The sequence below is a fragment of the Elgaria multicarinata genome, chromosome 2 (genome assembly GCF_023053635.1).
Source record: "Elgaria multicarinata webbii isolate HBS135686 ecotype San Diego chromosome 2, rElgMul1.1.pri, whole genome shotgun sequence".
Lineage (NCBI taxonomy): Eukaryota > Metazoa > Chordata > Lepidosauria > Squamata > Anguidae > Elgaria > Elgaria multicarinata.
This window is the reverse complement of record NC_086172.1, coordinates 102,121,229-102,137,547: the sequence shown is the minus strand read 5'-3', so window position 1 is coordinate 102,137,547 and position 16,319 is coordinate 102,121,229. Positions and strand designations below refer to the sequence as shown.

The window sequence follows — 16,319 nt, the reverse complement described above, 5'->3', positions numbered from 1 at the left end:
TTTCCAGCCAATGCTGATCTTAAATGTATTTATGCTGAGGCGAGTCTCAAGGCCTAGTACTTGGAAGGTTTTCTTGCTGCACCATCCTTCTTTCGCAACCACCATTATCTGGAAAAATGTTGAGCCATTCTGCTCCATGGGGCTTGCTGCCAAGTTAAGCGTGTATAGGATTGCGGATGTAAGGTGTCCAGGACTTGGACAGAAATGGGCTTAAATCACAACGAGGCAGATTGGGCTGCTTTCTAATCTTAGGCCGTAGCTAGACCTAAGGTTTATCCCAGGATTGTCCTGAGGTCAAACCTGTTCATCTAAGTGCCACACAGGGCATCCAGTGTTCAGGCAGGGACGAACCCGGGATGATCCCAGGATAAACCTTAGGTCTAGCTACAGCCTTAGTGTCTCTTGGTTCCTAAATCTCCTGGCCTTTACACACACCCCTCCCATCCCCGCATCTATCCCAGCCCCCTGGGTGCAGAAACCATTGGGCCTGAAAGCCTGGCAGGCAGAGTTCCTTCCATAAGGGGAGGAAGGCACACACTGCCTAGCTCTTCCTTTGCCAGCAGCCAGTTGGCCAGCGGTGAAACCAGCAGCGGAACGCGCCTCTCCAAGGCTGCCGCTGCTGCGTGCGCTTGGCGCGTTCTAGTGCTCCAAGTCCCCTGTCTCCTCGGCCCACGAACAGCGATGACAGGCCGGTGCCCAACCCTTGCACTTGCATGCTCCAGCTGCTCCGGGCTCCCTTATCTCTCTCAGCTCATAACCCACAAAGCGAAGGCTTCCCCCTCCTCCCTTTATCCCTGCTCTTTGCTTTTCTCTCGGAACAATTGACACTTCAAATCTGCAGTTACTCTTGGCTCACAGGCCGCGCTTCGGCGACCTTCAAAATTCTGCTCCGAGCAGAATGATGTTTTGGCCACATTTTCCGGTGTTGCCTGACCCAAAGCTTTAGGAATGCGATAAGGGGGCTGAGTTCTGAACCAGCCTCCTGATAGCGAGGTCTCTTTAATTAGGGCTTTATCGGAGGCTGGGCTGATTAAAACCTGCTGAAAATAATTTGGACATCTGGTGAAGAAGGCAAATCTTCTGAAGGGGTCCAATTGTTGGAAGAACCCAGCTGCATGCAATAATGGAGCGGGCGAGGGGAGGCAGACGGGCAAAAAATTCAAAGCAGGAGAGGCTTTTCCCCCTCGTCAAAGACTTGGCAAAAACGCCAAGGTAACATCTTTCCCACGGTGGGAAAACCCGTCTCAAAAACCTAAACTTCAACCTTGACTGAATCAAAGCAAGAACATTACATTCATCGCCCCAAACATTGTTTGCCAGTTTTCCCAAATACTTCCCAGCCACTGGAGAGGGTGGTGGTGTCATGCAGTCGCTCCCCACCCCCACCCCCACCCCCACCTCCTTTAATTTGTCTCAGCTAAGAAGAAGCTGGTCATTTGTTTTGTTTTTAGAATATCAGTAAAGTTTTCATTTATAGCAAGTTTTTTTAAAATATCGCTCTTCCTTAACATGAGTCTTCTGAAGCGGTAATGAAACCTAACAGATGTATTACTCTTCTTCCTCACTTCCTAGTATATAACATGAGAGATCTAAGTCTGAAACTAAGGTGGACCTGTCGCTCAAGAGCACCAGTATTCATACTGCTATGTATGCTAGATTCCTCAGGTCATCCTTTTTGAGATCAAGAGTATAGACTTTTAGCTTCATATCGGAATAGCTGCTGAACCTATATAAAATTAGGTGGACTCAAATTCTTAAGTTACAAGTATACTTGAGCTATCAAAAAACATTATTTTCTCCCAGCATTTTGGTTTAATGTTCGAGCTTTGGGTAGAATTGCTGTGTCTGGATTTATAACATATGGATATATACATGACTTCTACAGTAATTTTGAAAGGAATTGTCTTATGGCAAAAGTGGATCTCATTCAGTCATGGGAAGTCCTTGCTTCTTTTCACATATATATCTCTTTTAGCTAATTTAGAAATATTTTCTTCAACAACTAAAAAATAACCAAGGACTACAATTAAATATTTAGTCACAGAAACAGAAATGTAGCAGGAGAAGTGACTCTTAAGCAACAAATGATAAAGAGATAAAATGCAAATGAGTTCTAGCGAAATCTACATGAGAGAATTTTAGAACAGTGTTTCATATCTGTATATCTATAAAGATACATACATATATACAGAGAGAGAGAGAATGAGGGAAAGAGAAAATATCTTGCACGGACAATCTGATTTATATATATATATATAAATATGTACAATATGTACATATGTACAATATATATGTATATATATTAATTATGTACAAATAATATGATAAAGAAGTGCCCTGAGATTAACATATTAACATCAATTGGAGATTGGAAATGTGCCTCTGTTTCTGTTCTGATAGCCAAATTGATCAGAACATGTGCACCCAGTAAACATATAAACACTACTCTTTTTAAAAAAATCATAATCAGCAGTATTATGTGTAATTAACTAAGGACACTGAATTGCTTCAGATATCCTTGGAATCAGTAGTCAAACTCCATAATTCCAGTAAGGCAGTATTCATTAAAAAAAATACTATTAACCCAGATGCAAGAAGTTACTGGGGGTGAGGAAGCAGCTATTTATAAAAGGGGTTAGTTTCCCAAAATAATGAAAGGCATTGCCTTTATAACCTAATGTTTATATATTTCATTTCATATGCTAGGGCCTGTGGCTGATGCAAATAAAGGTATCTCTCCCTCTCTCTCTTTCTCTGTTAAACAAACAAGCAAACAAAAAACCCTAATGTTCTGGGCAACATAAGCCTAGTCAGAGAGTTGAAACATTCTGACCATGTAACAATTGTTTTTTTAAAAGTGGAATGACAGTTTTCTCCCTCTTCAATTATCAGTAGAACTGTTATCAATTATCATACTCATTTGGTAAAACTTATTAAAATAATGAAAGTGTGTGTGTGTGTGTGTGTGTGTGTGTGTGTGTGTTTTAAAAAAAACCAACCCACTGTGATTACAGTTTAAAAAGTTAATCCAATGAAAGGAATATCTATTAGAAATTAATTAAGTTTGTTTTTGCTTTGCATTATTCAACTACCATATTTTCAAGGACCTACTAGTATTAAGTCAACCTTGCTTTGCTTTCTTCAAAGATGCAATCACTCCAAAACACTGTGGAACCTGTCACTGTTTACTACAACAGGTCAAGCTACAAAAGTAAACATAAGTAATTATGGAATTCACAAGTAATTATCTTCTGGAAGTCACTGTTAATTATATTGTCACTGTTAATTCATGCATTTGCTCAAGTAGGCTATTGCCTAGGAAAACTCATGCCATAATAAATCAATTAGGGCATGATATACTTGGAAGTTGTCCTGCAAGCCAGCTGAAATACATGGAAGCTGCAAAGAATAAATAACTTCTTCATTTCTGCTGATTTTGTTTAATCCAATTATGCCAAGGTTTCACTAATTTTACAGGAAACATTCCTTCCTTGCTAATCAAGTACTTATTATAAGCTGTTTCCAGTGCCGTGGCTCCAAGGGAAAGCAGCCCAAACGAATGCACTGTGGAGAAAACTACCTCTTTCATCTAGCCACAGTCTATTTAAGTCAAAATGCTTGCAGTCAATGGGATTTAATAGTACTAGGCATATTTATTGAGATGTAAGTTATACTGTGATCAATGGGGCTTGCTCCCAAGCAAGAGTGTATAAGATGGCAGGCTGAGTATGTTTCTTTGCATGCAACTTCCCCCAAAATCGAAGGAGCTTAATATTTCTAAGTAAATTGGACACAGAGGTTCCAAGAAAGAAATCCAAGGATTTTGGCTTAACTGGGCTTTAAAATGCAATTTTAAAGGACCTTGTCTACACAAAAATAAGCTGCACTGAGTTCAGGAAACTTATTCTCAGGTACATGTGTGTATAGCATTGCAACATTACTATTATATAAATACTACTGTAATTTTATTCTTTTAGCTTAGTAATCCACCCAGAGAACTGTTATTACTGGGAAGACTAAAAATAAATAAGTAAATAAATAAAGCTCAGGATCAGGGTACCAAATTTATTTATTTATTATTTATTTATTACATTTTTATACCACCCAATAGCCGAAGCTCTCTGGGCAGTTCTCAATTAGTAACTTGTTCTCCAAATAACTGCCCCTTTTAACCAACATCTCTAACATGCCCCTCTATTGTGTGGGTAAAGAATGCCTATTCAGCACAATTCTCTAAATATTCTCCCTGTGGAGTTCTGGCTTCTTAACATAAGCAGGTCCAGCATGGTCTAATGTAAGTTCGTTTTCTCCTCTTTACTGTTTTTTGTGAGTTTGAGGTGGGGAGATAATTCGGTTATAATTAGTTCACCACCACTATCACTGTTGGCTCTACTAACATGCAGTAGTTTCCAGAATTTGGTTCCAAAATCAGTCCTAAATTCTTGTGAATGAATGTCATTCTGCGGTTTGGTTTCTATAACATTAACCAAACATTTCACATCAAGAGGGCGTTTATGTATCTGTCAGGAGAATATCTTCGGACAGGCAATACTACAACCTGTTTGCTAAAAAGGAATGAAGTGGGTGGGTGTCCACCCCATGGATTCTACACATTGAATACCAAGCTCCACAGGATTAAAATTAAATCAACACAAGCTGATGAGAACTGATATCAGTAAGAGTTATTAAAAGCAATCGCCACACCCTCTAAGAGTTGATTTCCATGGAAACTCACCTATGCAGTAAGGTTTCAAGAACTCAAAAGGTCTTTCTCCCAGGTAAGTGGTTATAGCCAGCAATGATTACATTGTTAATCCCATGGAACTCAATGGAACTTGCTTTTGAAAAAAATATGTATGATTACATCCCAAAGTACAGTTATTAAAATAAAGTTCCCACTGAACTCAAGATTATCATCCCCCTGTTAGGAAACCTTTTTGCCTTTCATGGAACATCTCTCTGGTCTTTCCTTTTGAAAGCAAGAAATGTAACCACCTACTATGAAAAGAGGTCCTGGGGTGAAAAACTAGAAGGCAGCATACTAAAAATGGGAGTTACCATAAAATATTGACTGTAAACCACTTTCCACTGACTAGTGACTCTGGATTGCACAGAAATAAAAAGCTCTTGTGATCCTCAACTCTCCTATTCCAGAATAGCCTCTGGAGGGGGGGTCTCTAGTGAAAGTGCTTCACAATTAAACGCAGCTGTGGTTTTCATTACGAAGCTGCACCAAATCAGCAACTCGTTCAATCAGTATACATTTATTTGAATGTTAAATATAAAACTATAATTCACAAGCCACTGAACTTGCTAAATTAGCTATGTGACCCGATCCTACGCACTTCATACGTCCAGTAAACTCTTAATAGCCCAATCATTTACATGACTACTGAGAAGTAACTCCGATTAAGTTCATTGGGGCTTACTCACAGATAAGTGGGTATAGCAGCAAGTCGTGTAAAGTGGGTGCCGCTGGTAAACCTGCTACATCCATTTAATCTGGAGCCCATCTGGAAGCATCCATCTCCAACCTACTTAGTCTGGCATATATTGGTTTAATGGTAATTCAAATCTTAACATTCTGGAGTAACCTAACTTTATATTCTCACAAACCTATGCATGTGCATTCAAAACTAACTCCCGTTAGATCTCATGTAGGCATATTTAGGATTGCTGGTTTAGGTTGCAGTCCCATCCACACTTAACCCACTGAACTCGGCATCCGAGTAAACATCCACAGCCTCCAGTTGCTGCACGTGTGCGTGGGATTGCTCTTGGCTGCAACTCTAAGCATGTTTACCCACTTGGAAGTCCCTCCCATTGAAATGAACGGTATTTACTTTCCTACAAACACGGTCAGGTTGGCCAATATATAAGCCGATCGTTTCTAGAACAATGAAGTTACAATGTCTTGTGGCTAAAAGAAAGAAAGCTCTAAAGATTGATGGTTAGAATCGAGCTGCAGGACTTGTTTTGATTGGGGTTTGCAGGTACGCGGCCGCTGACCATGTGTGCCAAGTAAGGCTTGGGCGGCTGCACAGGGCTTTTTGTGGTCCAGTGAAGACATGGTCTGAAGGGAAGATGTTCCAGTCATGGCGTTCAATTGCTCTGGTGGTGCCAAGGGGTAAAATCTAACTAAAGACCCGTTGAAATGCATGGGACTTCAGTTAGTCATGAAGCTTAAGCCCCATCCAAGGCAAGGGTGAACCCATGCAAGGCAGAGACCCGGGCAATGGGGATTGCAGGACACCTGAGACGGTCTCGGTCTCTCTTTCTTTCTCTCTCTCTCTCTCTCTCTCTCTCACACACACACACACACACACTCACGCCTTTGCTGGCCCGCGGGCCCGGCTTTACCTTGATTGCGGATGGCTTGCTGGCTCTCCAAGCAGTTCGGCAGGTAAGGGCCGTTGGGGAACATCCGCGCTTGGCTGGAGGGCGCTTGGCTGGGCGGCGGGGGCGGCGCGAAGGGGCCGTAGCGGCAGGCGCCGGCGGTGCCGGTGAACTGGCCCGAGAAGTGGACGGTGAAGGCGCTGAGGCACTGCTCCTCGTGCGGCTCGGTGGCGCTCCAGCTGGGCTCCTGCTTGATGAAGGCCGAGTGCGGCGGGGCCAGCGAGCCGTAGGAGGCGCCCGGCGGGAAGTCTAGCACGGGCGCCCACTGCGCCGCGCTGCTCACCGGCATGGGGCAGTTGCCGTTGCCCGGCAGCGACGGCACCGACGGAGGCAGCAGCGCGTTGAGGTCCCGCACGTCGGAGCCCATGGGCTCGCCGCACACTTTGCGCCGGGGCGCCGCGAACCACTCGCTGCCGCCGACGCCGCCTCCGGCGCCCGGGGCGGCGCACTTGTTCCAAGCGCTTTGGCTCCTGCCGGGCTCGGGCTGAAGGCACCAGGCGGCCGAGCTCAGCCCTTTCGGGGACGCCGGGTCCGGGTTGGGCAGGCAAGTCCCCGGCTCCAGCCCTGCGGGAGCCGGCAAAAGCGATAGAGCGAGGTTGGTCTCCAGGGTCGCCCTTGGGTTCGCCTGACAGCAGCGCGCGGAGAGACGCAGAGAAAGAGGCGAGGCGGAGCGCGGGGCGAAGATGCTCGAGGAATTGCTGGCTGCGAGGGAGGCGGGAGAAAAGGAGGCGCCCACTCACTGGCTGACTGACTGACTGACCGACCGGCCGGCCGAGGAGCCGCCTTGAACTTCTTACCTCAACTGCGGCTTTACCTCAAGTCCCCAAAGCTCGGCTAATTGAGAGGGACTATCCGCGTGAGGAGGAGGAGGAGGAGGAGTCAGGAACAGCGCGCGGCCGCTCCATTCACACTTCGCCGTGACTCAGCCTTCGCGAGCGCCTAGAGCACAGCCCGGGGTGCGTGGGAGGAGGGGTGGGCACGGGACGCGCTCGCGCTCGCAGGGCGAAAGGGCCGCGCTATGAGGGAGCGGGAAGACTAAGCCCTCCTCTCAACCGCAGCCGCCGCAGCCGCCGCCTCAGGAACGCAGCCGCCAAACCGAAACACTTTCCCAACCTCTTGAGAGGCTCGGGACTTCTGAGGCAAATTATTATTAGCCGGCGGGCTACTTGACTCCAAGGCTCCAGCCTGGAAAGGGCAGGCAAGCAGAGAAATGTGTCTCACAAGTGGCGCGGAGATTCCCTTGGCGGAAGAGCGTCCCGGGCGCGCGGAGGAATAGGCTGCCCAGTCGTCTTCTCGTAGCCCACCGGGAACAGTGAGAACTACGGCCTCACTATGGTCAAAGTACACGGGACGTGTCCAGAGCAGTGCGTGCCTCCGAGGTGCAACAACTCTCCATCCCGTTCTTCTTTGACTTCAGATTGGCTAAGATGGCCACCTGCCTTCCATGAGCGCCTCTTGCTGTTTTTCACTGTGCTGGTCCTCGGGGTAAATCCACCCTACAATGAAACTTCAAGCGCTCAGCCGCTCAGTGGATCCAGTCTTGATAAATTATGGCTTTGGCATTAAGGAGCTGGTATGTGGCTTACCTGACAGCTAAACGAGTGAGCTGCAAATCAGGAAGCCTCATATTCGAATCTCACCTTGAGCAGGTGGTGTTAGGCCAGCCCGTCTCTGTTTCTCTTTCCCTCGGTCAATAATACCCACCTTATAAGCCAGGTACAAGAATAACATCAAGCAGTTTGAACATTCTGAAGCGTCATGTAAAGCTAAGTCTTAACAAGCTAGAATGTGAGAAGAGCCCTGCTGGATCAGACCAAAGGCCTATCTTGTCCATCCTTCTGTTCCCACAGTGGCCAACCAAATGCCTCAGGGGAAGGAGGGGGAGCTTGCGTAGGCACAAGCAGGACATGAGGGCAGCAGCCTTCTCCCTCGACTGTCGTTCAGAGGTGTTCTGCTTCTGATCCTGGAAAGAGCGCCATGATACGACTACTAGCCACCCATCGCCATCTCCTTCATGAATGTGTCTACTCCCCCTTTTAAAAGCGGTCAAAGTTGGTGGCCATTACTACAACTTGTGGAATACAGGTGTTAGGATGGCAGTGGTATTAATTCCCCCGCAGCTGAAAAGTTTGTGCGGTGCTGGTGGGGGGTGGAGAGAGATCTGAAATGTGGAAAGAAAGAAAGGTGTTTTGTTTTGTTTTTAAAGCAACTGGCTCCATCCTTCACGCTGAGTGAGCCTGCTGTTTGTATCGTTAATATGGCCCAAAATACTAAAGCAGCCTTCCCTAACCTGGTACCCTCCAGATGTGTTTGACTGCAATTCCTATCAGCCTCAGACGCCATGGCCAATAGTCAGGATTACTGGGAGTTGTAGTCCAAAACACCACATTGGGAAAGACTCTACTAATGCAATGAGATGGGGGCGTTTTAATGCAGCCAGGAGGTCATGATCTTTTTCCAGGGGATGCTTCAACTCCTGTACCCAAACCACAGTGAAGTTGCTCCACCGAACAGCTGAACTGAACAAAGGGAAAGCGAGGTCATCTCTCCACACCCCCGTCCTCATACTTTTCCAGAATTCTTCAACTGTCCAGCAAAGAACGGCTTCTTCCCTGCCCCTCCCAGCTTTAGATTCCTCTTCCGCCCTTTAAGGTTAAAAAAGTATGCAGGATTAAGGCTGCATACTTTTATAACACGTTCTCCGAAACCAGTCTTATTGTACCCAATGGAATTTACTTCTGAGTAAATCCATTCATTGGATTTGGGCTGCTATTACTCTGAAGGCAGCATTCGTAGAAGGGCAGGTTTCTAATCGCTTGTACTAAAGCAGAAACGGTTTGAAATTCACACAGGTCTCCCCAGCATCAACCACCTTAGGCGTCGCCGGTCGCTTCAATAGGCGGTGGGGAAAGCAAGGGACAAGCGCCCTTCCCTCATTTCTGGACCTCTGGGATTATTTGGAAGAAAGGTGTTTTCCACGTGTTTGTCCCGGCCTCGAAATGTCTTCTTCCCCACCTCACCGCCCCCCCCAAAAAAACTTTTTTCTTTTTTCCTGATTCCACCACCGGTCCCCCGTTGAAAAAACTGCACTGCCCTCCTGCCAAGGATTTCGGCACTCCGTTGCTTCCGTGGATTTTGGATGAGACCCATTCTCTTACCACCTGACAGGCAAACGCACGCAGCCACAAAAGCGGCAGCAGGCGCGCCGGTGGTGAATTAGCACCGGGTTAATAGTGATCCGGATTCATTTACAGGGCGTGGCCTAAGGACGCCAGATGTATTTCATCGCTGAGCTCCGCATTTGAAGCCAGGCCTCCGCCGACCAAGTCTAACACTCTTTCCTTTACTACACCGTCTCTCTTCAGAGAGAACACGCTCGATCGAATTCGAATTATGCTGAGTGGTGGTGTTTGTTTGTTATGGACACATTTATTAGTTATTTTCAGGTGTTATTTCCAAAAGCAAGAAACAAGAGTCTTCTCTTGGCACTTAGTCCACAAAAGCGTATGTCTTAACCTGTTGGTCTCGGTTATTATAAATTATTGTTTCTCGGACTTCTTAAGTGCAAAAAAGTGTTTTACAAGTATGAATGTGTTGTGAGAAGAAGGAAGAGGACGGTGAAAGATAGTGACTTTGCCGAGGCTACTAAGCAGTTAGGTGGCGATTTAAACCCGGCTCCAAATCCATCCCTCTCTCTACGGGAGTTGGATTACAAACATGTTCCAAGGAATGAGATCTCAATTCATCTCCAGATCTTATCGTAGTGTATTTCGTCTTACTGATACGCCCTCCGCCAGGTTGCGTGTTTCTCTGCACCAAACTGACTTCTCTGGGCTGCCTCCTTCTCTCCATGATGCTAATGCCGATCCAATTCATTGATAGAGAAAGCGGGGTGGGGCGGGGCGCACGAACTTCCATAGATTTTAGCGGAACTTCTTCTCTAGTAAACTGTGCGGGCAAAACCGATCCTATGAATGTCGATTCGGACGCAAGTTGCAATCACACGCTTACCTAGGAGTAAGGCCTATTGAATTAGTGGGTCTTACTTCCGAAAGACATGCATACACACGAGTGCGTTGTAAATCCCATTGAGGCCGATAAAACTTACGCTCCAGTTCAGAGCATCGCAGCCTCAAGATGGCAGCCTGAGCTGTTTTTGACATCTGGCTCTGATGACAGGTCCTGACGGATGAAATTTAATGCAATAAACTTACCGGTGTATATTACAGGAGAGGAAGCAAAATGTTGCAAATCACTCTTCTAGTGTCACTTGCAATTTTTCAGCAGGTATTAAAGAACCTAGTTAACATAATGCTCTCTAGGGAACCGGGTTACTTGGTACATGAAAAGGGCAACATCTAAAATTTCAGTCTTATTTTATCACTTTAAAACCATTCAAAGTATATGAAGCATTTTGCACTCTTCTTTTTTTCTTTTTTGAAGCATTGTGGAAAAAAATTATACCCAGAATTTATGGAATTTTGTTTGTTTTAAGAATATGTAGGATACTTATGGTATTTTTGTAATTAATTTATTTTCATTTTCAGGAATTGACTATATTGTGTCTGGAAGGCATCCTCAAATAATTTCATTCTAAATGTAACACCTATTTATTTCTCAAAAGTATTTAATTATACCTGTGAAATTCAGCAAATAATTTTGTCTCCGAATAAAGGGACATGGTTTTGAAGGACATTTATTTTGTACTTCTCCTCCCCCCCCCTTCGAAATGTGTTTTGGACACACAATTCCAGAAAAGGCTAGACTGAACTTTGGTAGGTTTATACATTCCCTTTCTTAAATTGAAGGCAATGATAAAATAATAAATCACAATTGCCCACAATACATAGCAAATCGTGCATGGTCTGCTTCTGCTCCTACACAAATGGGGGATTTGACATAAGGACAGATGGATATTTAACTTCTGGTAGATGATTTCTGGATCATCCCTCTTCCACTCATAACATTGAGATTTGTAGTAAAAGAAAACAAAACAGGGTGCATATCAATGGGTAATTTTGAATTATTTATTATGTTTGTTTTATTTAAAATCTGGATCTATAATTAGGATGAATGTAAAGTTCCTTTATAAAGTATGAATATCTTAATCTTGCCATTACTCAACTGTTCCTTCTCGAATGCATTACTTAGTATGTGTTTGTTTTATTTAAAATCCGGATTGCTCAACGGACAGCACTTTCCCCAACACAGAATGAAACACTCCCAAATCTGATCTCTTTGTCCAGAGTCAGAGGAGCAAGTCCACGCTTTCAAACTACTTACATTTGGGGGAGGGGGTGAGAAGATAGATTAGAAAAGAAGTCCAGTTAACAGGACTGGCCCGAGACATTAGCTGCCTGAGTAGGACAAGATGCTCCCTCTCTGGTGGCTCGATTCCAGTGGGGCTGTGAATCCATTCTGCTCCACCTACAGAAGCCCACTGGGGTGCCAATTGAATCTTAGTTAAATCAGTGACAATGTTGGAGGCAGCAAACTAGCTTAGGGGGCTCAGAAGGGAATGGCTGGGGTAGCTCAGAAGGAACTGCTGGGCGGGGGCTGCAGTCACTGTCTCCCTCACCTCCACCACCTGATTGAGGCCGCTGCCTCGCTCTGCCTAATAGTAGGGCCTGCCCTGCCAGTTGGCTTCCTTAGAGGAACCTTCTTAACTCCCATCTCGCAAACTATTACAAAATCTCTCAGCCTTCATTGATTTTTACTGCAACAGGCAACAGCTTTTTACAGATAACCTGGAAAGACTAAAATAAAAATATAATCTGCCAATCCACCAATTCTGAGACGGTTTGTATCTCGGTTATTGCAGCCCTGTCCATACAAGAGTAGTTGTTGTTACTGCTGATGCTGTTTTGAAGCACTGGAGGCTGCTAGCTCCGATTTCCATGAATCCATTCTGGGTTTCAGTCAGAACCAGCCAGAACTCTAAATAAGCTATCCAAAGTTCTGAACCTAGTTCAGCACAGGAAGCCAGATTCTGGCTGGACATTAACTTATTAATGCCCCGTTGAAATCAATGGAACTTGCTTGCTTCCAGGCAGTAGACATTGTTCTTCACGTGTACAGTAGGTTTGGATTGCCAGAAAGCGAGGCCATAATAGGTTTGGTCAGGTGAGCCTTTTAGAGAAGGAGAAAGGGGGAAATCCCAAAAGGGGGATCCCAGTGAATCCCGGGCACACTCATATTTTGCTTCCTCATTTGCAGCCTTAGAGCCCGTTTTTAAAGAATCCCAAGACAGATAGGCCGAGTTGTTTTTGTTTCTCGGTTCAGCTTGAAGGTCAGGAGAGCGTCAGATGTGTCAGTAAAGGAGTGTTGGGGGCTGCTTAGCTCTCTTCTTCCAGAGAAAAAGAAGCATCCACCAGGGACAATTTTAGGCAATGATTTAAACAACAACAACAAAACCTTAGCGCTCTCCCCCACCCCCTCCTTTTGAAAGAAATCATCAGTTTCCTTAAATCAGCTGGTGAAAGAGCAAGTATTTGTGTTGGGAGGGGCAGCCCCCAAAACCGCATCTATTATTTCCAAATAACCCGATTATTTTCAGATCTTGAGAAAGTTTTCTCTTTCATTCATCCATTGAAACGGCAAGGTTAACCAACCAGTGCTCCCAAAGGCCACTTTAATAACCAGCTGAGATCGGATCTCTCCAGCTGCAAAAGGGGCAGCCCGAGCCCACCTCCTGGGTTAGCATCGGTCGCACGTGAATGAACGAACATGGGAACGAAAACAGACATGGGCCCTTTCTACAGTCTGATGGCCAGCAGCTTTGATTGAAGGGGGAGAGAGAGCAGAAGCCTTTCAGCCTCGTCCTTATTTATTTATTTTACTATTGCATTTATATCCCACCTTGTTTCCTCTCGATAGGAACCTCAGGCGGCTCACACAGTCCTCTCTTTCTGTCCGTATTATCCTCACAAACAACCCTGTGACATAGGTTAAGCTGAGAGTCAGCGACTGGCCCGAAGTCACCTAGTCAGCTTCACGGCCGAGTGGGGACTAGAACCCGGGTCTCCCGAGTCCCAGTCCAGTAAACACATTTCAGTAAACTTTACTTCCAAGTAAATGTGCTTAGAACAGAACCCTTTGAAAAAAAGAGACAGAGTGAGGACTGCAGCCTTAAAACGAGAGAGAGGCTGAGTTCGGAGGACACGCTAATCAACGGGGTGGGGGGGGGGTAATAGGAACAGAATGGAAACAACCGTTGATTAGCGTGTCGTCCGAACTCAGCCAGAGAGAGAGAGAGAGAGCTCCATTCTGAGCCCATCCCAATCCTTGTTCCCCGCAGCTAAATCTCTGCAAACAAGACGAGGGATCTGTCTCCTCTCACTCACTTCAGGGTTTGATTATTTAAAAGTGCCAACACGGAGAGAAACAAAGCTGCGACCCATCTCCAGGCAGGAGGCGCGGCGGGTGCAGGGAGAAGCGAGTGCTGCAGAGAGACAGAGAATCAATCACCGGCCGACAACCCCTTTTCCCCCTCCGTTCGCAGGCGCGAACTGTCACCCAGCGCGCCTGGATGGAACTGCAGCGCCCCGGGCGCCCTCCGCGAAGCCAGCCGACGGGCGGACCAGCGCGCACGGAGTGGGGTGGGGGTGTTTCTGGTTTCACCAGGGGCTCATGGGCAGGCAAGGCAGAGGCTTCTAGGGGAGCAGCACAAAGCAAGTCTGGCCAGCAAGGCGGGCTTGCGGTGGTGGTGGTGGTGGGGAGAACAGATTTATTGCCTCTTCCTGGTTCTCCACAAGGGACGCTGAGTGCCTTTGCGTTGGAAGTCTGCTAAAGCTGTGGCTGATCCAATAGCTGAAGCTCAAACATTTACCCGTTCTTGGTCCAGGGTTCGGGAAGGGTGCTCCGACAGAAGAGCGTGGCTGCATGCTTCCCCTCTTGCCCCCTCACGCGCCAGCCCCATTTCCCTACAAATAAGGATATTCCATTGGACCCTTGTTAAAGAGAAGGACGCAGGCTTTCTGGTTACACAGAAGTCTTTGTCTGCCATAGACAGGGAGCTGAGGCGGACGGCTGCAAATCCAAAGAAGCTCTGCGTGGCTTCAAGGCTTGTTTACAACAACACCGGGCTTGACAAAAGACAGCTAATAAACTTAACCCGCTTTGTGTAACTCGAGGGGATAGATACTATTTCGTAGCCTCGTCAGTTTTCATTGAAACTCTCGTGGCTGCGAACTTAGGGAGTCCAAGACGCCTCTGTAGCCCCAAACTTCCCAGCAAGGCATCTGTTCTGCCTCTAGCAGTACAAGACCTCAGCCCCGGCCCAACACACAAACAAACGCCTTCCGTCTCTCTCCGGTTTGCATTTAAACTCCTACTGCTGTGAATCGAAGCAGGACTGCGCCTTCGAGATCCACTCCACTCTCTCTTGGAGGCACAGCCCAGCCTGGGATTTGGATTTTCGCCCCCCCACTGGCCTAAATCAATCAACGTGTGCGTGTAGGGGAGGGGTGGGCGGACTCCTTTCTGACTTGAAAACGAGTGCTCAAAATTGTGTGAATTGGCTGTCCTGGGAATGCCCCCCCTCCCAGTTTGTGAAAACCTGTGGCAACTTGAAGGCAGCCACGCCTGAAGCTCCCAACGTGCAAACGCAGAGCTGGCACTGTTTGCACGGTGCTTGTTTAAATCAATCAACCCTTCCAGAAACACAAACACACACATCCCGCATAGTATCCAACGTCAGTCCTGCTTAGAGTAGACCTATTCAAATGAATGGGGCTTCAGTTACACGAACGAGGGAGGCCACCCCCTGAAACCGCCCTGCGAGTTCTCCGGAGGAAGGGCTGTCGCATTCGGCAGGGTTTGGGTCTCTGTTTTGAATCATCCACCGCAGCTAGCAGTACAGCGAGAGCGCTCTGCGGACGGCTAAAAGTTCAGCGAAAGAAGAAGAACGGTTGGGATGACAAGAAGCGATTTAGTTTCGCGAGGGCAGGAAACCACCGCGTAAAGGAATGCTTGATAAACCGAATCACCACTCGAGCTGATCTGTGTATATGTATACATAATTCTGGGGAGATCAAAAGGAAGGCGCGGGAAGGGAGAGGGATTCCCTCTGCCCTCCAACTCCTGCTTTCAACTTTGGCATGTTGTCATCCACATCTAAGGAGGGGGGGGAGAGAGAGAGAGAGAGAGAGGGAGAACACGAGCTGGGTTCTGTTAGCATATCCTCGCCAGGGAATTGCAAGCACTTTGAGCCCGTCTCTTCCCGCTTCCTCTGTAACCTCACCAGCAATGTACAACTGTAAAAACAGGCAAGGGACGAGCTATCTGTCAAGATTCATGGACTCCTTAGTGAAGGAACTTAACAAAGTAATAAATAGTGCCAGTGACCTCCCTTTGGCCTCAGCCAGTGCCGAAGTCTGCATGCTGAGATCCCAGGGCAGGAATGCAATTGGACTGCAGCGCCTTGGCAATCCCAAGATGTTGGCCAATGAGAAAGGAAAGCGGACCGAGGGGGCGTAATTAACACACGCCTCGCGGCATGCTTACGTCCACACAGCCAGAAATACCACGGACCCCGCGCGGTCGTGCATAGGTCTACTGAGCAGCAAGTCCCATTGAGTTGAAAGGGTAAATACCAACAGGAAGGGCCCTTCGGCTGCAATCTTAAGAGCACGCATACTTTGAAGGCTGTCCCATTGAAATCAATAGGATTTACCAGCGAGCAAATATCGTTAGTAGTGCAAACGACTATTTTTTAAAAAATAATAATGAAAAGTTCACTTTTAAAAAATAAAAAGCAATTAGCTGTGCAATCCTCTCTATACATGCAATCCTATGCATCTCTACTCAGAAGTAAGTCCCACTTGGTTCAGTGGAGCTTACTCCTAGGCAAGCATACCCCATACATGGGAGTAAACCCCATGGACTTAGTTTTGAGTAGCAATGCATAGGATTGCTCTGTAAGG

The 16,319-nt window shown here is 46.5% G+C and overlaps 1 protein-coding gene across 4 annotated transcripts in view; it reads right to left on the bottom strand.

Annotated features, from left to right (window-relative positions):
• The window catches only part of WT1 (WT1 transcription factor), a 51,110-nt gene extending 44,347 nt beyond the window's left edge, over positions 1 to 6,763 (bottom strand). For all 4 annotated transcript variants that reach the window (XM_063118777.1, XM_063118778.1, XM_063118779.1 and 1 more), the window contains exon 1: positions 6,361 to 6,763. In XM_063118777.1, coding sequence (XP_062974847.1) covers positions 6,361 to 6,763 — 403 coding nt within the window. The remainder of the gene's footprint in view (positions 1 to 6,360) is intronic.
• Positions 6,764 to 16,319: the final 9,556 nt, after the last annotated feature.